The 27,565-nt window shown below is 37.4% G+C and overlaps 4 protein-coding genes across 5 annotated transcripts in view; 2 read left to right on the forward strand and 2 right to left on the reverse strand.

Moving 5' to 3' along the window:
- Window positions 1-13,339, forward strand: part of LOC124404846 (leucine-rich repeat and fibronectin type III domain-containing protein 1-like protein) — a 16,334-nt gene extending 2,995 nt beyond the window's left edge. Inside the window, exons 2-7 of the mRNA XM_046879296.1 lie at window positions 8,302-9,176; window positions 9,236-9,548; window positions 10,215-10,804; window positions 10,877-11,309; window positions 11,869-12,048; window positions 12,217-13,339. Coding sequence (XP_046735252.1) covers window positions 8,302-9,176; window positions 9,236-9,548; window positions 10,215-10,804; window positions 10,877-11,309; window positions 11,869-12,048; window positions 12,217-12,503 — 2,678 coding nt within the window. The 3' untranslated portion in view covers window positions 12,504-13,339. The remainder of the gene's footprint in view (window positions 1-8,301; window positions 9,177-9,235; window positions 9,549-10,214; window positions 10,805-10,876; window positions 11,310-11,868; window positions 12,049-12,216) is intronic.
- The window catches only part of LOC124404844 (rab3 GTPase-activating protein catalytic subunit), a 25,855-nt gene extending 8,865 nt beyond the window's left edge, over window positions 1-16,990 (reverse strand). Inside the window, exons 1-6 of the mRNA XM_046879293.1 lie at window positions 16,699-16,990; window positions 16,242-16,527; window positions 15,819-15,955; window positions 15,251-15,464; window positions 14,724-15,132; window positions 13,725-13,939 (exon numbers count right to left, since the gene is read on the reverse strand). Coding sequence (XP_046735249.1) covers window positions 13,725-13,939; window positions 14,724-15,132; window positions 15,251-15,464; window positions 15,819-15,955; window positions 16,242-16,527; window positions 16,699-16,894 — 1,457 coding nt within the window. The 5' untranslated portion in view covers window positions 16,895-16,990. The remainder of the gene's footprint in view (window positions 1-13,724; window positions 13,940-14,723; window positions 15,133-15,250; window positions 15,465-15,818; window positions 15,956-16,241; window positions 16,528-16,698) is intronic.
- A 2,051-nt stretch (window positions 16,991-19,041) lies between these two features.
- On the reverse strand, window positions 19,042-20,352 carry LOC124404689. Its single transcript, XM_046879021.1, has one exon. The coding sequence runs from the start codon at window positions 20,350-20,352 to the stop codon at window positions 19,042-19,044; it is 1,311 nt and encodes a 436-aa protein (XP_046734977.1).
- A 375-nt stretch (window positions 20,353-20,727) lies between these two features.
- LOC124404850 (WD repeat and FYVE domain-containing protein 2) lies at window positions 20,728-26,022 on the forward strand. 2 transcript variants are annotated; one of them, XM_046879301.1, is made up of 7 exons: window positions 20,728-21,021; window positions 22,181-22,322; window positions 22,712-22,917; window positions 23,028-23,267; window positions 23,827-23,965; window positions 24,044-24,243; window positions 25,108-26,022. In XM_046879301.1, exons 1-7 carry the CDS (start codon window positions 20,861-20,863, stop codon window positions 25,244-25,246), a joined length of 1,227 nt encoding a protein of 408 aa, XP_046735257.1. In that variant the 5' UTR covers window positions 20,728-20,860; the 3' UTR covers window positions 25,247-26,022. The 2 variants fall into 2 exon arrangements, with proteins under 2 accessions (XP_046735257.1, XP_046735258.1); XM_046879302.1 differs by lacking the exon at window positions 20,728-21,021 and adding an exon at window positions 21,095-21,117.
- Window positions 26,023-27,565: the final 1,543 nt, after the last annotated feature.

Genomic DNA, 27,565 nt, shown 5'->3' on the forward strand with positions numbered 1-27,565 from the left:
GGTTGGAAGAAGAAATTGAGAATCTACATACATAGAAATTTCTTCGGCGTATTTACATCGTGTACGAAACACGATCGCCAATCTCTCTGTATCGTGAAAGAAAAACAACGTATTTGTTTTTGCAATTCCAATTTTTTAAATCAAGCGTGACTTAAAAATGGGCAGAAAGTTCGTTGCTTACGGGTGATTTGCGTTAATGCTCGAAACATGTGCAAGATGATGATTCGAATTTGTTGCGGTCGCTGCCCTAGCTGAAACACGGATACGTAGCAGCAATCAAAGACAATGAGTCTAACACTCCATGAATGAATTGATAAAAACGCTGTTTGTACAGTTCACTTCACACTCCAGTAATCAAAGATTGCGCGCGATTGACCGATCACTTTGTATATTTATATTCCTGATAATTGATCACAATTTATTGTATACATATTGATTCACGTTAATCAACTTCAATCATTATAATCTTCAAGAATTCTTCTCATAAAATTGGGCTGCTTAAATTTAAGAAGCACTGTATTACGGCGGTATATATGGCGCGAACTGTCATGGCCGTCGTATTTACTTATAAAAGTGTTTTTTTCTCCAGTTTATTAGTCTGCATCAAATTAATGTTACAAAATAGAACTCCAACAGCTTGCACGACATTTCCTGTGTCGCAAAATTACCTAAACTTTGCGAAAACGATGAACCGATTACAATTTCCAACGCGTTATTACCCTAACCAAAAACATGACTAATTACAGCTCTGCCTGTATCGATTTTTGATTTAAAGTATTCTAGGAGTTATTACGAGGTAAGCCGACCTAAATCTCAAGATCTTTGCGAAGACGGAGGATAAATTAAGTTTGTCGCAAATGGGGCTGGTTCTTCATTTCCGCAACTGCTTCCTTGCTTCCGGCGAAGGCTGTGCCAGCCGTAATTGCAGTCCCAACCGATGGATTGATATATAAGATACTCGATTATCAACTTCGCCGACGCTTTCACTAAGATAGATCAAATCTTTCTTGACTATAGAGAAAAGTTGCACCGCATATGTACGCCTCCTCGATCAATTCCAGCCTGATTATTATGCGTCATTTTCTATTTCGTAAAACCACGCACCTGCGTTGTCTTTGAAAAAAGATAATCTCCTTTTTCTTTGTCGTTGTCTTGCTACACATTAGTTTGAATCAGTTGCAAACAACTAGATGTTCCCACCCTACTTGAGCGAATTTCTTAACTGTAATTTTACTACGAGGTGTGTATGCCTTCAGCGAAACACGCGGATTGTGAGACACAAGGCAAATAGTTCGTATAAGTCTGTTCAACCGCACCTTGCGAAATCCGCTGGAGCACGGCGAAGCATTCCGCTGTTCCGCGGTCCACGCAATGGACGGCGTACAAACGCCCCGTAGAGGCGAAGGCAAAAACAGAGAACGAGAGAGAGATCCTTTCACGTTCATACACATAGTGCAATATCCCTTTCCCGATCTCTTCGTCTTGCTCCTCAAACATTGTTTTAGGATTTGACGGAATTAGGCTTAAAGCTCGATTCAATTTTGGATTTCAATTTTTTGCCAACTTTGGAATAGTCGAATCATCGTTATTTTTGGTAGTTTCCGTTGTGCCTATTCTTCTTTCTCTGTTATGAGGTCAATTACGTGGTCTGAAATTCCACATACATGAGAATAAACACTTTATTCAGCTTTGTTATATTAAAATATGGATATTTTTTTTCGTCGTAATTAATTTCTGGTTACCCTAATTAAGATTCAAAGCATGAGTGCGGCACTCCAATATGGCGCTGTACTGGCTGATCAGCTGATCGGCTTAGTCTTGGTTTCAATTAAATTACACGCATGTAAAGTGACAGAAATCGCTATGCAAACGGTCATAATATTGATTTGTTACATTGAGCTAACAAAGAGTGAAATATAGGTCAATAAACTACTTTTATTACTAAATAAGACACGGGTTAACGTAGTCAACTTTCTGCCGCCAGATGGCATCTTTCGATATTTTGGGTCTCATGAGTTGCACAATAAAATAATCCAATAAAATAACGTAGACGTATTCCATTACAAAATTGTAGTGATATCAAAGGATACATGTCGTTCAGCTCAAAACATTCATATTCCATCGAAATTTCTTACACTACAACATTAACAACAATCATCACCAACACGCGTCATACCGGATAGCATATATCTCCATGAGCCGTTAGGATTGTACGGAACAAGGGAAAGGATGGATTAGTAACAATCATTAAGTGTAGATACAAGATTGAAAATTTCAATACACTTAGATAAAGTATTTATGATAATTTATGAATATTAACTATCTTTTGGCCTTGGCCCCAAGTGCTGGTAAATTAGTATATATTTATGACATATTTCTCATTTGAATATTGTGAAACATTCGAGAAGTTTTATAACGGGGTTGCATAATCCGGAGACTATTTCAAAGTCGATATTTTTTTTTGTTTTTTTTTTTTTGTAATATGTTACTTAGGATTAGTGCGAATTTTTCAGAATATTTTTAGACTAGCCAGGAATTTGAACCATCGAAAATTGGAGAAGGTCAAATTTGTTCTATTCTGCAATTATGTTTACGGTGTTGATAACACACGACCTTCAAGTGTCATAATTACGAACGACTTTCGAGCTCACCACGTGGTAATTGGTAAACATCACATTTAAAAACAAGTTGCTGCCAAAGGAAGGTCTTCTTTATGCACAAGGAATCAATTACTGACGGTTATTCGAGATCTTGTACAAATATTCGAAACGAGTTCTCCAATGAAAGACGGAGAAATTTGTTCAAGTATTCCTGTTCTTTCTATTCGTTATTCAGTAAGAATTCTTGTATGATTATTGTTCAATATAATTCTCGGTAATGCCGCAGCCACTGAATTAAATTTACGTGTTCAGGTCACCACCGATGAGATCAGAGAGAAATCTCTCGGCAGTATTGAAATTCTTTTACTTGTAGGTATTCCCCCTCGTATAAGTCAATGCCAAATAGTACCGGAGAGATCTTCTGTGCAGCATTGAAATATCGTTACTGTTTGGCGCTCGCCGTTCAACTTGTAACAATTCTTTTGACGGGAGGAATTCTGCGTTTCAATCTGACTGATATGGCGGTCTTGACTCGAATGGAGTATTGTAGGGAGAGAGTCAAAAGAGACCGAAAGTGAAAGGCTAGAGATTCCATTAGGCCGGTCGTCTCAGACGCGTTATTTCGTCTCTTACGTCGACATCTGCATGATGCTTGTGAAATGATTATGACTTTCAATTCGCCACGTTAGAACGCCCGGATTGTTACCGAACCGGCGAAACTCGATGTTCGTGGAACAATTGAAGCCCAGAAAATTCACTAAATAATAAGTAACGGAGGATGCGGTCATATTTAATTGCAATAAAAGTTCTTTTTAACCCGCATCTCACTCTTCGTTCATTTAGTAAAACAGAACAATATGATAACTGCGTTGTATGTCCATTTATAATCGCGAAATTTATAAGCCAATACCGGAGTTAAAGCAATCAACACACCTCAAGTGTGACGCCATGTTGTTGGAGCCGCGCCCGTATTTTGGGTCACAATACATTTTTGCAGTGATTTGTGACGCGTTTGCAATATCTTTTATAGTTTTCTTTTCGCAATAATGATTCCACATCAGATTGACTATTGACCCTGGGTCCTTATACATCATTAGAAACGTCTTTCAACGCAATCAATTGTTACTGATTTTGCGTATCACAAGAGATTACGGTTATGTTGTGGATCCCGTTTTTGAAGGTTCCATTCTTACTTGAGGCAAATATATTATTATCGCTTGATAATGAAGAGTCGAGTTCTCACTAAATCGTCGTGTTTTGCGATGTAAGTCGGTTTGATTAAATTTTCATCTAACGATATCTGGGAAACGATTGGACGGATTTTTATGGTTTTGGTCTCAATCAACGCAATCAATCCTTGCTTAGAACTGTTGAATTTTGAGAAAACCCGTTCAAGCCGTAGTTGAATGATTCGCGAAAATAAGAATCCTTTCATCCAAGGTTTTGTTTTGTTGACATTCGTCGGTTCAGTTTTGCCGATGGCTGAAGGCACGACAGAAATGTAGAGCTACGAAGTAAAAGGTTGGGAGAACCATATTATCCGTCACTAATTACGGAGGTAAATTGCGGGAAGTGTGTATCGCCACGCAGACTCGTTACAACAATTTGTCGGTTACTAGAGCATCGTTAGCCGCACCGTCATGCACTTGCTGTTGCACGCCATGGGCAACCACACTTATGGATATGCCTACTACGGGAGTGAAATTGGATCGGGGTACTCGCGTCTCGATGGATGAATCGGTCCGACCGTCTTAATCAAAAGGCAGGACAAGAGAAAAATCGCCACAAAAATATTCATCAATGTTATTTGCGCCAATGATGATGAACACGAATGAAACAAGATCCCTACCATTTCATAGAAATAAATCTAAGATATCAACAATTTCACAAGAGGTTTTATAATTAGAAAATTTAAAATGGTCAAAATATGGTGTTTTTTTTTTTAATCTAATTTTGATGTTATTGGGATATATTTTTTCAATGACCAGATCCGCACAACTTGTGCTCTTGGAGATCTCTATGCTGAATAAAATAAGTCCCGAAAACATGAGAATCAAATAAAAAAATATCAGATTTTAGATTAAAGTATACAAATTCGCTGAAATTCATTTCTAGTACGGATGTTGTTTCATTCGTGTCCGTCATTTTTTGGCGCTAACAGCATTGAAGGAGATTTTAAAACGTTTTTATTTCTCTTCTTCCAACTTTTGATTCAGGCCGATTGATCCTTAATTGTAAGACCCAGTGAAACAGCCGAGTGCAAAGGCATTCGTATCACGGCGTCGGGAGCAGCGCTAGGCCGAGGACGTTGGAGTAGAACGCATGCCACGGTGGATGAGTGGCGTGAACGATGCCTCGTGCCCCGGTTAACAAGTGTTCCGCGTCCTACTGTAGCTTCCTTGACGCGATCAACTAACTAGTGGAGAAAAATTAATTGCCTGTACCAGTGCTTCAAGTACTCGCAACTGTAACTAAAACCACCCACGTTTCACTAGCTTTGGCCCTTTGAGAGACGGTGGTACATGATATATGTACCACCTTTTTTCCACCAATTTTTTCATTATTTCCGTTGTATTTTTCAATTCCTTTATACTTGTAAGCACTTTCTAGATTTTTAAAGGTTCCAGTTATAAGATACTTATGGAAAAAAGTGTATATTTATTTATTTATAAATAGTTATAAACAATTCAAACGCAAAAAACTCGTTTTTTTTCAAAATAAATTCAGCTGTTCTTACAGCTAAACGAAGTGTCCAATTGCTTTGAAAATTTGTTTACATATACTTCATATCCTATATTATATATATACTACTGTATACCACGATTGTATATATTTTTTCCAGATTTTTCGGTAGGCTAGATTTTAAAAAAAATTCTTAGAATGTTACAAAAATCGACTTTCGACAAAATTTGTTTTTTATTATCTATGATTCGTTACCCCCCCCCCCCCCCCACACCAAGTTTTATGCCGATTCAATTAAAAACCGCAAACTTAACCTAAAATAGTCGCCGTATTGGGTCCGCCATCTTGAACTCCGCAATTTTGACGTTAGGAGCGTAATTAGCGATCCCAAAAACCATTAGGTCACCTATAAGTTTGAAAATTTGTTGAACAGAAAAATGTGCCCCCCAAAGGATTAAAAATATTTTTTCAATTTCACCTGCCGCCGGTTGTTCACCACATTTCCAAATTTGTTGTAACTTCAGTATATCTGTACTATTCTCAAATACAAATTTCCATATTTTTTATTTCTAGTTATGACTCAAAATTGATCGGAAATAAGACCGGACCTACAATTAACTCAATTCTCAAGTCACTCATCCTTTGGCAGGCTTTGACCTTCACTTTTAGTATTTTGGAAAAAAAAAAAAATTAAACATATCGAGCCTTGACATTTTCATTTGAATGTTAATTAGGTGCTCAGCGGCGAAATAGATGAGATACAAAAAGGCCAAGAACTTCACTGAGTGAAGTTGACTTTTACTTTTTGATCTTGAATCTAGTCTTGGTATACATATACAAGATAAATGCGAGTAACTATCAACAGATCATCATTTCTACGAAGTACAGTAATGTTGTTCATTAACTGCTGCAAACAAGATAGATGCGCGTACGTGTCAACAGATCATCATTACTACGAAGTACGGTAATCGTGTTCATTAATTGCTGCGTTTGTCTTCACCCAATTTGGTTGAATGATTAACTTATTCAATTTCCGTTAACTCTACGATCATTGAATTGTTTTTTCTTCGTGTTTGTTGTGCAAAATTATAGATATGTGTAGAATGCTGCCAGATTCGAAGTTGGTTAGTAGTTACTCACAGTTGTATGAATTACGATATTGTTAATGTTACTACAAAGCAAAATTTACATTCTGTGCCGACCATCGTTCCTAAAAATCAGTGCAGTTGGATTTGAAGTCCATTAACGCGGAAAAAATGCTAGAGCATTAACTAAGATAGCGTTGGAAATATTAGAGTTTTGCACGGTTAAATAACCATCGTAATTGTTTTAAGAAATTTGAAACTAGAATCACCGGCTGTTATGTGTAAAAAAAAACGTAGTTCTAACATAATTTTTTTACCGTAGCCCAACTTCAAAACACCACAGTTCCAGACAAATGTTTTGAAAATATTGAAATCGTTCCTAGACACTCTCTGAGATTTTTATAGTACGTCGGTATTCCGAAAATTAAAATGCTTCGAAAATTGTATATCTATCATAATTTTCGATGGGCTGTAATTTTTCAAATACTGACTTACTCTAAAAACGGAACGTTTTTAATTAGCTGTGGCGCGTTGTAATTTGATTACAGTGAAAAATTGCTTAAAAACAAATTTTGTAGAACAATGATCAAAGACTGCTTGAATGCCAAAAACTAAAATTTCCAATGCTTTTTGGTAATACGCTAGCAATTGTTTCGCCAAGTTATTGGACTTAAAAGCCAACTGCCCTGATTTATTGGGACAATAATAACCTCAGTACTATACCGTTCAAAAACAAACGGCCTGTATTGAGTAACTTTCGAAATGAAGTGCAAAAAACGTTAATGTCAATGCATAACAAAATGCGATTGGCGACCGCGGGATATATCCGAAGTAACATGGAGATGCGCCTTGTCAAGGGGCATTAACTCGTAACGGAATTCACTTGCCTCGTGCTATTCAAGTCCCATAGGCGCGGACATGCCGCTAGCTAACGCCCGTGTATAATCAAAGCACCGTAATAATTAAATTCAATTTCCATTTACACATTGAAATAGCTAGACTTGGCCCGTCCCGAAAGGGTACCCACACAAATGGCACGTGTGTCCGATAGCAAAGGAGCAATTAAACGGTGAATTTCCACTTTGGCAAGACATCGCGTCAACATGAGTCGCTGCACTTGAAGATTGATGTATGAAAACTCAAACTGTGGTCGATATTTTATTAGTACTGTACAGATATACATTAATATCCACTATAGCCGTGCGGTTGAGAAGACAGACACGAAAACCGGCTCTCCTGAAAGGACCAGACTTAGAACTTTTTGCTAATCCCGTAACTATGGCGAAAATAACGATCCTGATTACAAAATATTCTCATTTTGGAAATAATTCAGGAACAGCTTGACCCACTTTGTCCAAAACCTACTTAAGTCTCGGGGAAAAAGAACTGCATTGATTGAAACTGAAATCATTCAAATTGGTTCACTCGTTCTTGAGACATTGTCCATTGAAAAAAATTACAATTATTGCAAATAACTCATTGTCAGGAACGGTTTTACGGATATTGCTCGAAAGTCAGCGAATTCTGAATCAGTCAAAACTGCATCGATTCAGACCGAAATCGTCAAAATCGGTTCAGTCGTTCTTGATGTACCGTCGATTAACCAAGTTGCCAATGTTAGCAAATAACTCTGGAATGGCTGGACAGATTTTGTTGAAAATGTAACCAGTTCTGAATTAGTCAGAACCGCATAAATTGAGCCCAAATCATCAAAATGTGTTTACTTGTTTTCGAGATATCGTCGATGCAAATCTTGACCACATACGCAGAGTGAGAGTGCTTCTCTAGATCTCAAAATGCAGAAATCTAGTGAAAAGTGGACTGTTCATTGCCGGGGTGGTTATGTATAATAACTTCCTGCCTTGCGTAGAAATAACAAAAAATTCAATTTTAAGCTTACGTTAATTGGTAACGTTAATATTGTGAATTTGCAGATTATCCGGTGGTTGAGCTGCTGCTGTTTCTAGCAGGGACGTTCTGCGCAGTAGCAGCAACTTCTCCATGTCCATGGGGTGACAATGTTGCAGAACTACAGGGTTCATGTATCTGTGACTATAATCTAGCAAAAGAGCTTTCCGTACAGTGCGACGTCGTGGATTACGAAACGCTGGTCGGAGCTCTGCACGATTACGCCTCGAACATCGCTATAGAGCTGCTCTACGTCAACGACAGTTCGATCGGCGTACTTAAGAACGGTTCTCTATCGACGTTGAACATTAACAACATCCAACTTTCGAGTTGTCGCATCAAGACGATTGAGAGCGACGCATTCAAGGGCCAGCAAAAGTCTCTGAAGAACTTGAACCTGAGAAATAATGAGTTAACGGAAGTTCCATCGCGTTCCATAGAAGCTCTGAAAAATCTAACGGTCCTCGATTTGTCGATGAACAAACTGACCAAAGTGCTCGACGATGCTTTTGCCAAACTGAATCTAATTACGCTGAAGTTATCCGACAATGAGGTGACCATTTATCCGGGTGCGTTTCGTGGCTTGGACAAAACGCTGAAAAACTTGAATCTGAAGGGCACGAGGCAAAAGAAAATACCGGAAGCACTCAGGGGTCTGAAAACCCTAGCATTCCTCGATTTGTCTTACAATAGTGTACGGGAACTTCCGGGATCAGCTGGACGACTGGCATTTGACGGACTCGACGCGCTGACTGGATTAAATTTGGAAAGAAATTTCATCCAAAACATCGAACCTGATGCTTTTTATGGGATTAAAAATACTTTGAGCTCACTCAGTCTGCTGAGCAATCTTATCCCCGACTTTCCTACCGCGGCTATCAACAGTGTTCATGATTTAAGAGTACGTATATCATTTATCATGATTAGTCAGGCCATCGTTTTCTTATAATCAATTTCCAGGTTCTGGACATCGGGTTCAATCTGATCACCGTACTACCGGCAAACGCCTTCCAAGGTAATCCGTCCTTGACGCTACTTGCAATTGATGGCAATCCACTACCGACTGTGCCTGAAGCAGCGTTAATGCACCTTAACGGAACCTTGCGTGGTTTGAGTTTTGGCGGACCATTTTTAAACTGTGACTGCAAGCTCCGTTGGATTATCGAATGGATACGCAAACAGGACCTGCAAGTCACCAGTCGAGAGAAACCCCAGTTTTGCGGTGGTCCAGGAAATCTGCAGAATAGAACGTTTTACAGCATCAAATCCGAAGGTGCTACAGTTTCTGCGTTGATTTTCATTCGTAGGGTTTTTGTTTCAATATCTTAAAACTGCTATAAGTATTGGTATCCTTCATGCGAGCATGGTTAGGAAAATATGGCGACGAAGCAGGTAATCAGCTGATCGTTTTTGGTCAACTTCATAAATATCAAAGTGCAAAAAACATTGTCCAAATTTGTTGGATTCTCATTTTGTCACATTGAGTCAGTGTAAAGCATATTATAAAATATCGCGTTTATAATTGAATACGAGACCTAGTTAGCGTAGTAAATTTACTGCCGCATGATGGCATATTCTGAACATGGAGATATCCCAATATTGTAGGGCAGCTTATTACATTTGAAATATTATTAAGCGCATATTAACCTGCCCTGAATTAATTGCGTCCTATTCGATGGTGATAAAACTGTTTTTGTACAAGCGGAGAAGTTCTATAATTTTCTGAGACTATGTAAAATACGCAACTATCAGAAGAACATTGAGTTATTAGGACATCAACCCTGGTGGAATCTTTTTCCGAAATGCGTTGAAACCCCATAAAATTTCTAGAAAATCATAGCATTCGAATGAAATTTCTTGGGAGTTTCTTAACGAAAACTTTCTACTAGAGATGCTCCCTGTGTCGAATATCGATTATTTATAGAGATAACAATTTCAGATCTGGTCTGCCCAACTGGAGTGATTGCTGTTGGTACGGTAGAAAGTGTGGATGCAAAAGATATCGTAGGTGCTATGGAAGGAGATACAGTAGAAGCAGTGTTGCCGCCAACTCGTACATCGACAACTAGCACGCAACGACCATCAACTGCACCTCCATTACCATCATCATCCAGTACAAATCGTCCAGTCGTTAGTTTGGAAAAGATCACAGAAGCGCCGGTTGTTTCTACTACAACATTGCGAACAACCAGCAGACCCTCCATGAGCAGAACCGGTAACGTTGTCATAACCAGAACGACAATATCACCTCTGAAGCATCAGCAAGATCACAGTATCTCACAGCTACACCAGCCCAAACCGCCACTCGTCCTTGGATCCCCGTTGTTCAAAACAAAATCCAACAAGGGGATCATCGTCAAAGATGCTTTGAGGCAGGATAACACAGTCATCATCTACTGGGATACTGAAGGCCCAAACAGTATTGAATTTAAAGTAATTTACCGTCTCTTCGGTGAGACTAGTTTCAAGTCAGGTCCACTGCTTGGCAACAATGAGCGTGAATTTAAGATCAAGAACGTTCCCGCTCAGGTAAAAATGTGACATTCAATCGTTCTACGATTTTTAAATGGTGTTATTCACATATTCAGATCTTGATTTCAGGAGTGCATGATAGTCTGCGTTGTTTCGTCGGATGAAATAGACATGAGCCCTGCGAGCGTTCCATATAACCAATGCAAGGAAGTGAGGACAGAGAATTCACCGACCTCAAACATGGACAAAATCACGATTGCAGCCAGCGCTGCAATCTGTGCAACAATCGTCGTTGCCGTCGTAATCTTCGTCGTTGCAAATCGACGAAGGGCCAGGAAATTGCACACCCTCCATAATCTGGATCAGAGTAAAATGGGCGGCCCTATCGCAGGCTTGCCGGTCAATTGCTGTTCGGGTATTGGGCCAACTCCAAGCCCGGGTGGACCGTTGTCTTCATTGGCGACTTTGAGCGCATTCAACAATCAAAAGGATTGGGACCAAGTATCAGCTTACAGCACTAGGAGCATCCCTAGGCCAAGAGTTTTTCCAATGGAACGCCAAGGTTGTGTGATCTGACTGTTGGTTGAGGAGTAACGCACTCCATTTTGGATCGGCTTTCAATTTGACTGACAAGGATATTATCAAATCGGTGGATCGTGGATTCTATTCAACTGCTAAAGTCATTTTCTTGGCATCAAAGATGGAGCCTGTAATATGTAGTTTTATCTAATGGGTTTCTCTTCACTTCGGTTACAATTGATTCTAGCAGTTGCATAGATGAAATGTCATAAGAAACAAAGGCCGTTGCATAGTTTTGCCTCAAATAATAATTTTCATTGTCCTCTCAGGAAGTTTCAATGATAGAATCTCATAAATTCGAGTGTGATCCGATAGATTATTTCAGAGTAGATAGAAATTACAGATTGGGTGCTCCATATTTTAGGCCAAGAAAACGATCCTAAAAGTTTCAGCGCAATCCACAATTCACAGACATGGTACTTTTCCTGTGAAATCGAGTTATCCTCTGACAATCGCGGCTCGTTGTTCACTCAAATCAATAGAACGGTCGATCTTCATTCCATTAATTGAAATACTAATAATCTTCATCGGTTTCCCACTAGGTTCCATAAACAGAGCTGCATGTATCGATGAAATGAGGCCCCAAAATCAACATTTTGGTGTCGGAAAAGTCTCAACTCGGTCAATTGCTGACGGACAGTCACAGCATAGTTTTTCGAACAATTCGACACGATACTTTGGGTCAAATCCCGTACCAACGAACCTCATCAGTTCACGACCAGGTGAGTTCAAAGTTTCACACTTCATATTTCGTCTCTGATGAAAATTTTTTTTGCTTCAAATGTCAACAAAATTCTGTAATTCAGAGTTCTGTTTATGGCATTTTATGAAAAAATTTACATCAGGGTCAGTATCTATAACCTTTGTCAATAATTCTGTGTTTAATTCAGAATTGCGGCAGTCACGCCAGTCTCTCGCAGCGGCGTCGGACAGGCTTTCGCGTGCCAGTTTTCCGACCAACCAGGCTCATCAGCCACACACATCAGCTAGGCGACAGCGTCCGAGATCGCGTAATCGTACATTAGAACAAGACCCTCCTCGCCCAGGGAGTAGGTACAGTTTAGCAGACTCAACCCACACTCTGAACAACTACGAGGAAAACAACTGGACTGACCATGACATGGATATTTACATGGCCCGAAATCCAACAACGAGGGGCGGTCTTGTACCATTATGATCTTAATATGTATTCTTCATCATTCTGCTCAACCATATAAGAGAATCAATGGGCCCCATTGTCTGAATCAAAAGTATGGAAAAGAATAAAAATCGTTTAACAAATCTTTAGCAATGTCATTTGTGCTGTTGACAGTGAACATGAATTAAAAAATGATCCCTAGTATGTAAAAGCAATGAACCTGAATAAATTCCAGTATCACAAGCTGCCATGTCATCAACAATTCGAAAAAAAAAGTTTCAATTGTATAGATCAAAACGATTATATTCTCGTGTTTTAGATCCAATTATAATGTTTTTGGGCTCATTGTGTTCACTGTAGAGGTTTCCAAAGATATCTCCAAGAAAGTTTTATGGACAGTTATCTATAGAGTGGATAAAAAATACATTTCTGTACGGTGCAAAGGATGTTTGTGAGCAATTAGATGTGCACGTTATAACTATACTACGATATAAAATTGCGGGAGAGTTTTCCAGGGAGTTTTCGGGTGTCTGGTCAGCGTGTAAAATAGGACCATAAATATTAGAACCGAATCAAAAACACTAGAGTTTAAGCATTTCAAACGATCTAATTATAATATTTGTTCTCAAATTCTTGAGATCTCAGCTTGTCTAGTTCAAATTCGATCAGATTTATTTCGATTACATAATGGGAGTGCTGTTTTAATCGTGTTTACTATCATTATCACAACTAACATTGCCGAAATTTTTTTTAAACAGTTTCTTCCCTTTTCCCCACTTTCGATTCAGGGTTCATAAGTCCTTAAAATCGTTTAGCGTAAGTCAACTAAAAGTAGCTAGATGTTAATGTATCATACTCTACCGGTTAAGTTCGATGAAAAAAAAAATTAAGGTGTTGAAAATATTTTTACAAAAATAATACAGCCAGACAGTTTTTACATTTTTTTGAAAATAAATTAATGGTGAAACTGTCCTCGTTATATTTTGTCTTGCGACAGAAATCGTTGATTATGTAGTACAGCAAAAGAAATCAAAGAAAAGAAACTTTGTTAACGACATAGAGACAGTTTCCCAGATAATTAGCTCGTCTAAGAGTAATTAATCAGGCTAACATAAGCGACACTTGTAAAGGAAATGTGAAAAAAAAAGTCCAGGCATACTCATATGGAGAATATTATCAATTCAATTCTAGAAACAATGCAGTACTGCAGGCTTCAACCGTTTGATGATGCTTACTAATGAAAACAAACTTTCTACTCACCCTGGAATGAGGATATTTCTTTCCCAGCGAAATCTAATCTCTTGAACAAACTCGTGCCACAGATGCGCCAAAGCTGGAGCTCCACCAAGATTGTGCGCACAATGAGCAGCGACAATGGACAACCTCCACACGAGACTGTCTACTGCAGCAGTTTTTACACCTTTCCACTGGTCATCTTCGACACTATATGCATTGGCATTGGCGTACGGTTGTTTCTGAAATTGTAAAACGTGAAGACTATTATGACCATCGCAATAAATCAGATGTTTACTATGATAAAAATTAACTTCAAAAACGCTTAGCAAGCTTCACAAATTTAGTAAAAATCTGAATTTTCGACTGTGCCTCAGTTTTTTTTGTAAAATCTCAGAAATTCTGATAATGTCTAAGAATTTAATCGGAATATCGCAATTTCTATGTAAAAAATTAATTTTGGTAACTCTATGGAAAAACCTTGATATTTGAGGAAAGTTTTTGAAAGAATTTCATAGAACTAGTCTTATTGCAAATATTCTTTTCACGAATATATGTCTAGATATTTTTAAGTACACTTCAGCAGATTATTATATAATAATAATAGTTTCAAAATAATTTCAACTGCTACCTAAAAATTTTTTATCTTTGTGCGAAACCCAGTTTTCCGTAACGCGGTTTCGTCGGAAAATACGCAGTAATACTAGAAATCTGAATTTTCAGTTTTATGATAACAAAGGTCTGAAAAAATATCAGTTTTCAATAGAATTTGCTTCAATTTTAACACAAACACAACTGAGTTAGAAATAGTTAGATATACAAAAACTTCAAGAAATTCTGTAGACTTTCGCAGATTTCTTCAGATGTTATCAGAATAATTTAAACTTTTCCCATAGAGGTAATGCTGTACCTCAGAACTATTCGAAACCATTATATATTTTTGAAAAATTTCTACAAAAAATTGTGTGAAATTTCTGAGAATTGTTAGCACCGATGCTGTCGGTGCAGAGAACAATCAATGCTCACCGGATTATCTTCAGCATCTGGAAACAAGAAGTAAAGTATCGGTAAAAGTATATCTTCCGAAATTGGACCCTCGACTGGTTTTGTCTTCTTGATTGCCGCCTTGCTGACGACTGTCGAAAGTGCCGGTACTCTAGACTCCGTTAACGCGTTAAAAGCAGAGCTCAAATTTTGACCATCACCTTCAGTATAACTAACAAAATCACCTAGCAATTCAAACAACGTCTTCTGGTTAGAACACAAATGTATAAAGTCTATCAAATATTCGCCAAGCAAACAGGCTGGGGATGACGTCATTTTCACTTGAACAGACCATTCTGGGGCTTGCTGCGGTTCTAGATCTGTGTAACTCTCACTGTCCACTACAACATTTTCCGGAATCTCTGGCCAAGTTGTGAAAAGGATTAGCTCTCTGAAAATTACACAAATGGATTTATTCGACATTAATCTGTTATCATGCAATTGTCCGTTGCTTAAGCCGTGAATTAATGGCTAAGTAAATTATAATTCCAATAGATGTATACACTCACCCGACTGGATCAAATGTAGCGCCAAATGGAAGCTTGCCAAGTTCGGCAACTCCGAGTGTTTCTCCATGCATAAAATCGAAATCTGGTGGATCCTGTGTCCATGTACTGCTGGTCCAATCTTTGAGCAAATATGTAAATCGAACAGAGACCATGGCAGGATCCAAACGGATTCCACATCCCTCGGTAATTTTTTGTTTGAACAGTGTTAGTAAGCCTGTAATGAATAATTTCTAAAAATCAAAAACCGCTAATCAGCTATAAATTACTTCCCAAGTCATATTGCGTCATTGAAAAATAGTTATTGTGAAAAATTTTAAATCTCAAATGTGGAATGATGAAGTGTGTAAATGATCTGATATTATTTTGCCACAGTGTTAAATCCCAATTAAGCATGCTAGTATCATGGAAAAAGTAGTATATACACGGTCATTTATTCTTTGTTAAACACAGGACCCAGGTGAGAAAGCGCTACTTATGTAGACGCTAGTTAGAACAATTGCGTCAGTTGCACTGGTGTTCAGCAGCAAATAAATGACCCTATAGGTGATGTCACACTGATGAGACTAACCATTGAGGTATTTACAGTATGGAGGAACTTTCTTCAGGTGCACCATATCAAAATGGCTGCAGACTCCACGTCCCTCACTCACGCCTAGGTAAAATGATTGCCAAGGTTCTTGAACTTGTACAAACATGGGAATTTCGCTGCAAATACCATACGTTAGATAAAAGGTACACGAAGAATATGGTCTCATACGATTGAGCTAAGTTATACAGTGCAAAAGACATTGCCGTTCACATTTTCTGTATGCTACTAGAGTTCGCATTGCATCTATTTGTATCGCTTGTACATTCAGAGTGTAATATGCACCTCATCCTATTACAATTGATCTATTGCTATTATATCTTCCAGATAAATGAGAATATAGAAACTGTTTTTGCCTGTCTTATTGCATCTGTATGCATGACAGTGGTTCCCCAATATACAAACCAGTTTGAATTATTCGATGCAATTGTAATTGAGCTGAGAAGGATTTTTATGCGAGTCTCATCAGTTATCGCAACTTCTTTTGCAGGACTAAGTATGATGAACTCTCTTATTCCATAATATTTTGCGAGATTTAGATGCTCCTGATCTAGCGATGCAAAATCGTTCGAAGAATTCAGGGCATCCACTAGACATTGGCTTTTCTTGTCCTCACATTCTTCTATGGAACTTTGAATCGCTTCTTCATTTGGAGTTATCAAGTTGATATGAGTGAGGGAAAATTCCACATCTGGAAAATTGAATTGCCAAAACGGCTGATGCGTTACTGCGAGTGTTGATGAAAGAAAAACAATGGCACAGTCATGTAACGATGAAATGAAATCGTGTGGTATACGTGTTTTATCGCAATCAAGAATCTAAAAAAATTATTTAGAGAAAAATAATCTGAGGAGTAACTAACCAGCAAAGTGTACATGTTCGGATGCTGTTTGCCATGAGAGATTGATAAAATCTCCCTTTTTCAAAGGTGAACATATTTTGTTATGGGGTAATTTCCATTCTCGAATAATCTCCTCTAAACGCGCGATAAATACTTCCCACTCGGAAGCTGTGGTGAAATCGTGATGGTAAGTATCTTCGATTTCAATATTATTCATATTGTAGATATTCAGAGCTTCACGTTCAATTTGATACTTCAAAGTCTCTAAACGTCAAATTTATAGCAGCAGACAGAATATAGATGAGCGCTCACCGCTGGCTCTGACTCTCGGTGGTGAAAAAAAAAACATTGCTGATACACATAAAGCGTTTTTCTTCAAAATCGCAAGTCGCGCTACGAAATCAGTTGTCAGAGTCAGAGCTAAAACTTCCCTAGGAGTAGGGCAGAGCCGACAGAGCCCGAGAGCTGTTCTCCGGCGGACGCATTTTCGTCCCATTCTGCGCAGACCATATTTGGCTATCACCGAATGGAAGCCATTTTGAAAAGATACGACGCTATCCCAGGTCTGGTAGCTGTGGGTTTCGATGTGGGCCTCTTAACGTGCCAAGCCGCTAGTGGCGCTTAGATCGAGGGATACCCAGTGAGACAAGAACACGGTCTTACAATCAGGCTGGGGACTCTAGTGGTGGGGGAAGTACGCTTACGCTGTAGTTTTTGTTTTTCAGCGCTACCGTTAGTTGGCATTAATGGTAAAGTAATGTTCGCAAACATAACCTCAAATTTCTCAAACTTTGCAAATGACGTGGTCCAAATGTATGTAAAAATAGTGAAAATCGCATAAATAGTGCATGGTTATTTATTTTTAAGAATAACGTGTGCCATCATCTCTTCGTCATCGCACATCACTTATTGTTTGAGAAGTTTGAGGTTATGTTTGCGAACATTACTTTACCATTAGTACCAACTAGCGGTAGCGCTGAAAAACAAAAACTGCAGCGTAAGCGTACTTCCCCCACCACGCAAATTTCGACGAGTCCCCAGACCTGTATGTAAGACCGTGGACAAGAATAACGATAGTCGCGCATGCGTATCACACGAGCAAGCACACGAGCATAGCCGTGAAGCAGACCGTGAGTATATATCAGTCCACGGACGGAGTAATCCGCGCATCAGTTTCAGCAGTAACACGCACGATGTAGGTTATGTTCATGTATCCCTCGATGGCAGCGCCGTCTGGATTTTTGTTCAATAGTGGAGTCACTGCCTCCTATTGAAATTCTGCCTGAGTTGCAGGACTTGTGTGTAAAAGTGGCGCTGTACCAACGGTATGTATATGTTAAAGCGCTTTTTTCAAAAAACTTATTAAGTAGAAGGTTCTGTGCACTTGCGAGCTATGAGAAATACTGGTCCTATAGGGTTCATGATTTTTGGTGTAGCTTCATTTACATTCGGAAATATGATAGCCAAAAAAAAAATCTATAACCATTTCAAAAATTCTATCTTTTGACTCAATGAAGATATCATCAAACCCATACGCAATTTTTTAAATTATAAATTCTCATATGCATAAAAAAATCACCTGCCACGGCGTTCTGATTTTACAGTGCAGAATTTCGATTTTGGCGGTAAAAAAAACTTTTTCGTGGTCACACCGAGTTGTGAATCGTAAATATGTGACATTTTTGGTGAATTATTTATAATTCGTTTACTTTATGCATATATTTGATCGAAACCCACTTTTCAAGGGACAGCAAAAATAATTGGATTTCTCGTGAATAAAAAAAATGTTTTGCCAGTTTGCCAAATTTAGGACCAGTATTTCTCATAGCTATAGTAAGTGCACCGATCCTTTCCCTTAAATGACATTTCCAAGTCCCAATTGAATAAATTTATTTGTTGGTTGAAAAAACGTAGTGTAATTAATGAATTGGAAATTTCTACGTGTTCTACTCATAGACATGGTATATGGAGTGTAGAGCATAGAAATACCTATGTTAGGCCAGGGAATATAGTTTAGCCAGCCACCACTGGCGTGCACGATGAGCGGCATAGCAATATTTGTTAATCAAAAGCTACGCAATTCATTAGCGAATACACATCTCATATCATTCAAGGATTCCGCAAAAAGTGTTTTATCGTACTTGTGGTCAATTTGGAGGGTTGCCGTATCCTTCAATACATCATAAGTAATGTCGGGGTAATGTTTTGCTGTGGTAATCTGTACTACAAAAACAACGAGTGCCTGAGCAACTTATTTTATTTTGAGAAATTTCATACCACGAACAGAGATAATCAGACGTAGGATTTTTAAATATACAGCATTTTTTCTTCAGTTTTGTAATTTGGTCTATTCTATGTTTGTCATTATTCGCTTATGTATTTACCAATAGTATCATCTTCAGTAGCGGGAATTATTGTGCTATCGGGAAAGTTCGAATCGGATTTTTCCTTTGTTTGCGATGAAGTCGGTTGATGATGTTTGATGATGATTTTCCATCTTAAAGTTGATCCAGTCTTGTCCACTTTCTTCTGATCATCAGAGGCAAAGGAAGTAGCTACAGTTGCAGATTCTTCATTATCCGGTTCACATAAATCTGGATAATTTTTTTGCCGATTTGTGAAAGTAGATTCTGCTATTTGCTTAGTTGAACATTCATCAGGTGAAATATAGTGCACCTTAAACTGGGAATTCTTGATGCTAGATTTACCATTGGAATGTTGAGCTTTTTCTAAGAATTTATTCTGGCTATAGTTTGATTCGCCCTGTAATCCCTCCTTTTGTGTCTTCGAAGATTTTTTAAGATGAGGAATGCACGATGCGCTGCCAATTTTGCGGGAAATTAGAGAAGTGGCTTTGTTAATGTTTTTATCTCTAGAAGGAATTTCTTCGTCAGCAAGAATGGTAGACATTTCTTTCGAAGTATTTGAAACTGTGATGTACGCGTTATTCTCGTGTTTAGTTTTGTCTTTTCCTTTTTTCGATCTTACGCTGGAACTTCTTTTGGTAGATGCAATTTCTGATATATTCTCAGCTAGTGATCGTTTGCTTCGGGGTGGATTTAACGGTTGCGGATCTTTTGGCGGTCTTTCTGTCACTTTCAAGTCTGGATGTAGAGCAGAAAATTGATTCAAGTATTCATTTTCTTCTTCTTTTCTAATTCGCGAAGACACGTTTCTGCGGTAATTTGAGGGACCAGCCTGCAAAGTGTCCTCATCCAACAAGTCTTCATCTCTGTTAAATCTCAAATTTTTGTTCGATGGTCTATTTGACAAATCGCCTCGTGCTTTGTTTCTCAGGAAGTATAACGACGATCCCATTTCTGTCATTGCTGAATAGACTTGCTTATCTCTCATCTCTTTACCAGCTAAGGGTCCATGTGTTGGTTCTTTGTGATTTTTTTCGTCAACGAATTCCTGGTAATCTTCTGCCGTTGCATACAGTGACAAAGGTACTCGTTTAATTACAAGTTTCTCAACAATGTAGTCGCATTCGTTCGGGTTATATTCCTTCAAAGTCAACCTCCTCTCCCGTTTATGTCTCCGGCAGCAACTTAAAATTGAAGTCCAGTTCATGGATCCATGGCTGGAGCATGAAATATCGTCGAATATTCGACTCCGTTTTGTGTTGCTAGCTGAAAACGTAGAGTCTACTTCTTTAACTTTTTTTGCACTCATAATAGTGGATCAAACGCTAAAGATTACACAACGTTATAATTGTCATTGTATCTAATCATCTCGGTTTTTATTACGAGGCCAACTACGATGTAGCTCATCACGCCAGCGCGGCGGAAAGAATCATTTATAGATTAAAATATATCTATGTGTTGAAAAGAAACTAATTATCTCAAATAACGGTTATCAAAATTTGGCGCGTAAATTTGTTATCGAAGAAAATGTCACTTGGCAAAGATCGTTTTCTGAAATTCAAAAAATAAATGACAGCATGAAAAATTCCCTAGGAGTGAGACACAGCATCAAAGTCTTCGATACTTCGTGGAGCAAGAGAGGGAACATCGTTGGAATTGCTGCCAACAAAAAGCGGCGTACTAATTCATTTCACGAACCATCCGCAGGCTTGGAGATCTCAAGATATTCGTAAATCCGCGATTGTAGGAACTGTCGAAGTCTGACAACTGTCAAATGATAATCATACAGGCGAGGTTACGACATTAAAAAAATTGAAATGGCAGCTGAAATTAAGCCAGCACCGGGTGTAAACAACGAAAGATTTAGTACGACTCGGAAACCAATTCTATTATCGAAATTAGAAGGTTGTAACGACGACGTGAATGGGGCGATAATCATTCCCCGAGAAGACGGTGTTATCAGTATTTGCGATGACAGGTAAGCCCTTTCAACCCCAAATATTACGCATTAATTCCTCCGCATTGTATCGAACGTTAGTTCAATCTGCTCCTACACCGTATAATAGAAAATCTTGCAAGTGAAGATTCGAGTCTGCAGACTTGATCAACATTCGAATTTCGAATGTGTGAAAAAAATTCAACTGTATCTGTACTTCAGCCTCTTCACATTCTTATTTACGTTTTTTCGAGCTGCTATGTACAGACATTGTTAGGGTAAAGTCATTTGCGCGTTTCACCAGGTCTTTAAGGATCCGTTCAACAGACAAACAGTTGAGTAGCGTAGGACCGTATTTTTTAGGTCCCTCAAAATACGGCCCTATTTGTTGAGTAATAATGATCAAACTATGAAATAAAGTTGGTGAATTGAATTACTCGCATAAATAACCTTTGTTCATCTCCGGGCATGTTATGACTCTGTTGAATTTGAAAATATGGACATCCTAACCTCTGACTAATCGTGGAAAAATTGCTTTTAATCTTGCATAAATCACTAAGGAAACCGATAACTTGGTGATTTGTTACTATATTTTGAATCTCACAAACCTAAGAATACACTACTTGTCTTTGATCAAATTCTGTGGTTTAGAAATACTTTTATTTTGCCAATAAAACCTCTCAAAGCAGTTCTCCCTTGTATACAAAACCAGATTTTTCACCTTTCTCCTCTTAGGTAGATAACATGGTCTAAAATTTTGAGTTTACGACAAAAAATATTTTTCCGCTTTGTTACAAAATTATTATAAATCTTTGTCGTAAAATTTTCCCTATTATATGTTTTGTGGTTTACCACAAGCTACCTTAGTATGGGGAAATCCTGAATGAAAATCATCGTTTCACTATGACTATTACTTTACAGTTAAAACAAAATAATTAAACCCCATTTAATATAACAACAAGAATTAATGTAACTCTATTTTCAACTTGCGTAATCCAAACGAATTCCACTTCGTTAAATTTAATTACAGCTAAATAGTCGTTAGTTTGTTGATTTATATTTTAAACACCAATTTTGTCTTTGTCCATAAATTGAATAATTTTCTTCTATGCAACGTCACTATCAAATTGAGGTCTCTTCTTATTCAAAAATTTTATTTATTAAATGTGATTATTTGTTCTAATTTTCGATTTTTATGCAGGACCGTCAGAGTATGGCTAAAACGCGATTCAGGGCAATATTGGCCCAGCGTATGCCAATATATGGGCGCAGCTGCAACGGCGATGCATTACTGCGCAGAAACGAGACAGTTGTTTGTCGGCTTAGAAAACGGAGCTATTAATGTATGTAATTGAGTTCCAGAAAAAATTTGAACTCTATCAGAGTTTTTTGTCAACTAAACTGTCCAATCAGTTTATCTTCCAGAGAAGATTGCATTATTTCTTGCGCTTAAATTTTATGGTATTTTCATGAAGAAGAATAAAACTCAAAAGGAAAACCTGAAATTTTAATACTTTAATTGATATTCTTGTATGGCTTAACACAGTCCTTAAAATTATGGTGAAACATTGTTTCTAAAGTGATTTATAGTCACAAAATATAACAGAACTGAAATTCTTTGAAATAATTTATTTATCAATTATGTGAAAATGCCTTGAATACCAGGATTGTCTTGTGTTATTTCTTCCCTGGAATACCAAATGTGGAAATATATTGTTCGTATTCTTCAAAGGACTTTATATTGGAAACTGACTACAACCGCATGACTCCAATGAGAGAGTGCCTTTCTCATCAAGGCCGAGTTACCGGAATTATATTTGCTCTGAATTGTGAATGGGTACTCAGTATCGGCCGAGATAAGCTTTTTCAATTTCACTGCTCAGAAACCGGACAAAGGCTTGGTTCTTTTCAAACGGATGCTTGGTTCACGGCGTTGCAGTATCCTTTTGCATTAATTTTTTTGATTTTAAAGAACACTCAATTCGATTGAACTAGATTTGATCGGCAGCGCTCGAAGATCTGGTGCAAAAACCTTGACATAATTACAGATTTGCATCATTGACCAAACATGCTTTTGTCGGAGATTATTCGGGACAGATATCCATGCTCAAATTGGAAAGCACTGGTGCTACTCTAATCACCACTCTAAAAGGTCATACGGGAAGCATTCGCACGCTCGCTTGGAATTCTGAAAAAGATCTTTTATTTTCTGGGAGCTTTGACCAAAGTGTTATTGTTTGGGATATCGGAGGTTGCCAAGGCACTGCATACGAACTTCAAGGGCATCAGTATGTATTATTCTTCAAACCAAATTCTGCCCGTCACAAGCATTATGGATTATATGAATTCTTGTGAAACCTTTTGAAACCCCTAAAATCTCTGCAGCGTTAAGAGCTGTTTGCAATCACTGAAGATTTCTGTAAAATCTTTGTAATCCCTGAAATTCGGTGGGGATGAAGTAAGTAACGTTACTATAACGATGCAGGTTTATGAAAAATCGTGACTTCGCACCCATAGGAATGTCTGAAATATAGTAAACCATGATAAATATACTTTTATTTTGAAAAATAGCCTCCTTGAAAGTCATTCTAAATTTGGACAATAATGATTTTCACCCTGATGTTTCGTTATGTTAACGTTACTAACTTCAGCGTCACGAAATCCCTGAAACGCTGTGGAATCTTTGAAATCCCTGAAATGTTATGAAATTATTTGAAATCTTCAAAATCTCTGAAAACATATCAAATTTACCAAACTCGTGAAATCTTCAATATTTATTGGATAAAGTTATTGTCTTTTTCATTCGTTGATAATAGTAGTGTAATGAAATGGCTTGTTTTCCTCTAGCAATAAGGTAACAGCTCTGTGCTATGCAAATGCAGAACGCTTACTTCTTTCTGGCGGTGAAGACGGAGTGATCGTAGTTTGGGACATGACCGCCAACCGGAAAGAAACCCCGGTTTGGGTTGAATCTGACACGTGCCAGGTAATAAAGTGTTGAGTCCCCCTCATCATTGCACATTGCAATATTCTATGCATAGAAGTGACTCATTGCTATTTCCAGTCTTGCGGACGACCTTTCTTCTGGAATATCAAAGCCATGATGGATCAAAGACAACTTGGATTAAGGCAGCATCATTGCCGCCACTGTGGTCGAGCGCTTTGTGCTCGTTGCACAACTCAACGCATACCCATTCCTAACATGGGTTTTGAGTTTGAAGTACGAGTCTGTGATCCATGCCATACTCAACTTAAAGCTGCTAAGTAAGTGGTGCAAAAAAAAGCAAGCTTGACAAATATTCTGAATTTCTTAGATTTTTTAAACGCACTCTGTCTTGTAAATTTCCTGTCATTTAGTCAGTTTGCAAAAATTCCTAAAATCGTAACGCAAATTAATTGACTCTCCTACCAAACATGATTAAAGATTAGGTTTTGCATTTGGAAGCTAAGGTATCCCTAAGGTTAATCCAATTTTGAGTAAAAGAATGATGGCATTAGTAATCTTATAATTGAATTTCCTGCGCTGAGAAGTTGTTTGAATATAAAGTGTCTAGAAATTTTGTGTCACATATTTGCTACATACTTGATTTCGCGTCACAATTTTATCTGGGACAGTGAAGTTATTTGTTGCTGATTCAAAAACTATAGAAAACTAGAAAAAACTGTGAATCAATACCGAAAAAAATTTACAGCAAATGTTATTTAAAAATTACATGAAAACTATAAGTCGGTCGTATAGCAACGATCAATTTTCTCTTCAAGTTTAGATATTCACCATTTTTTTTACCAAAGTAGTAATAAAATTTAAAAAATTTGATGATACATCACCAGAGAATACTTCAGTTTTCAACCAAATATTTGTCAGTTGGAACAAGTAATTTTTTTGGAATTCAGTAGCTTCGAATGAATTTTTTTTGCAACTCAATCCATTTGGTTGTTTGAAAAAATTCCATCGCTACTTGCTCATACTTCTAATTATTCTGGTATTTAATATACCAAAAATAATGCAAACTGTTCCAAAGATGACCTAAAGCTTCGTTAATAGTATCCTAAAATCCAAAAAAACGAAGTCCAATTCACATACTATATTCCGCTTTATGCTACGATAATAATGAAATTTTTTCACAGCCAAACGTCATTGGCATCATTTCACGATGCTAAACACAGCGTAGTTGGAATGGATTTAGACGCCCCGCGTCGCAGGCTGCTAACCATCGGTCAAGATCGGGTTATTAAAATTTGGGATGTTAGCGCGCTCCTCCAATAAATTTTCTTTCGAAATATATAACTCACACACATTATTGTAAAAATGTTGATTCATTCGTTGTTCAATTAAAATTAACGCGCGATAACAATAATATCGCATATACTATGTACACGCGAGGGTAATACACGCGCCTTTTCAAAATTTAGGCATACCTCAGTCTCGAGAATGCAGTTGTTTTTTATCTTTGTAAAATATTATTAGCTATCAAGAAGTACTTCCATCGCGTTTGATAAAGTTTACTGGATCATAGGTATATTGGTAAAGTAAGAAACGGCGTCTAACATGGAATGTATAAGCCCCCTGGATCATGAATTCTGTTAGAACTTTCAGGGGTGTTTCTTTGGTCCAAAATATGAAGTTGCTTATGTATGGTTTCATCTATTGAGCCTTCCTTCACTTTACAATAGATCAGGTTGATTGGTAATTTGATTAGGTTGATCAGGTTAATCGCAACCAAATTTATCAGATGCTATAATTGACACTTCATCGGAGGTCAATGAAAATTAATATGTAAGACAAAAATACACGACAGGTTTCGTTTGTTACTCCATTTCACTTATCAAACTGGTGATATAATCAATTGTGAACAGAGTGTTGAAAGGCCTATTAGATGAAAGTACACATCGCAGGGTTCGTAATTAAGACCGAGGAAACAACCCTCGAAGTTTGTGTAGAGTTCATGATTCAGAGGTGAGATACTCTCCTTGTAAGTTTTGCGCAGTTAGCTTGTTTTACCGTTCAGTCTTCAGTAATTTATCAATTTTTCATTTCTTTGTTAAAAAAAAAAAAAATGACCAATAGTTGAGTCATCCGATTAAGCTTGCACTGTACATTAGTATCACAGCAACAGTACCAATATATAACAAACCAATAATACCCAGTCTTCAAAGTAGATATATTATAATAATCGTTTGATAGTGTTGTAAGGGCTTTGTAATCAAATTTAAGCAGTGAATGAAGAAATTTGAAAGCAAAAGGAAGTACACAGAGATAATGGCAATCATTCAATCCTTCCTCGAGTCACAATTTCATTCTTCTGCAGTCGTGGTCAGAATTTATGATTCATAAATGGCTGCTAGTGTGCTGTCACAAAAAGACATTCGTTGAATTCGATTTTTCGACTGATTTGGTGGTGATTTACTTCACTTCTAAAGTGAAAATTTACATTTCTAAATCAATTGGTCACTTCAAGTTAACACATTTCGCCGTATGCTTTAAGTACACGAAACTCTGTGACTGTATTACCCAACTCAGTCATAAGAAGTGATTCCTGGACCAATTTTTAATACTATTGAACTATTTTTTCCAATCAAGTAATTCCTATCTCCGTTCTTACACAATGAAGTAGCTTCATATATTAGATACGTTAAAGCAAGTAATTCATTTCCTGAGTATTTGTGTCGATTATCTAATACTAACGAGATACTGTCCCTTGAGTTTAATAACACATCATTATTCATTCCTCTTTACAATTTATTATTATCCACTGATTTACCGTACTTTTGTCAGTATTGCTTTAATGTTTCTTCATATAATCAATATGTAAATGAAAGTATGTTCGCTTTTTATAAAACTCCTGTTCGGAATGGACATTATTGAATTGTGGGTTTGATTCAGATTTTACTTGTTTGCTACGTACAATTATTATGAACATCGCCAAAATCGTGAGATAATTATCTTTCCCGTTCTTTACCGGGTGTTGTTAGAATTGTAATTTAGGCTGGTAAAGAATATGGTCCTTTTTTGCATGACGACGTGTTGGACAGAATATATGCAATAGTTTTGTATTCGTGTGAGCACTATATGTTTTCAAAGTTTGATTTCACTGAGATTATTACCCATCATCGAGAAATAACCCTTTAATAATATGGGTCAATTAATTTACTTGCAACAGCTTTACAAAAAGCCATGAAAGTTATTTCGTTAGCTTATAAAAAATAATAATAATAATAATAATAATAATATTGTAAATGTATTAATTATTTGAACACGGAAAAATTTATGTATAAACATTATAAAATATAATATTGTGTTAATTTAAGGCTGTTGAATAATGAAAATTATATCATTTTCTTATTGTTTTGTTTTCATTTTTCAATATTAACATATCTTTAATTTAGACTAAGAGATGATCGAAATGCCGACGGAGTGAGCTAATTGCATTAAAATCACAATTTTCTACTCCCCAAAACAATGGTTTTTCACTCATTTCAAAGTTATAGTACACTACTGATAACTGAATTGCATATATTGCTTCGTTAGTACTCCAATGCTGTTATAGTCAGTCATTATAAACCAAGTAAAACGTCACTTTCTTTT

Source organism: Diprion similis, chromosome 3, assembly GCF_021155765.1.
Source record: "Diprion similis isolate iyDipSimi1 chromosome 3, iyDipSimi1.1, whole genome shotgun sequence".
Taxonomy (NCBI): Eukaryota; Metazoa; Arthropoda; class Insecta; order Hymenoptera; family Diprionidae; genus Diprion; species Diprion similis.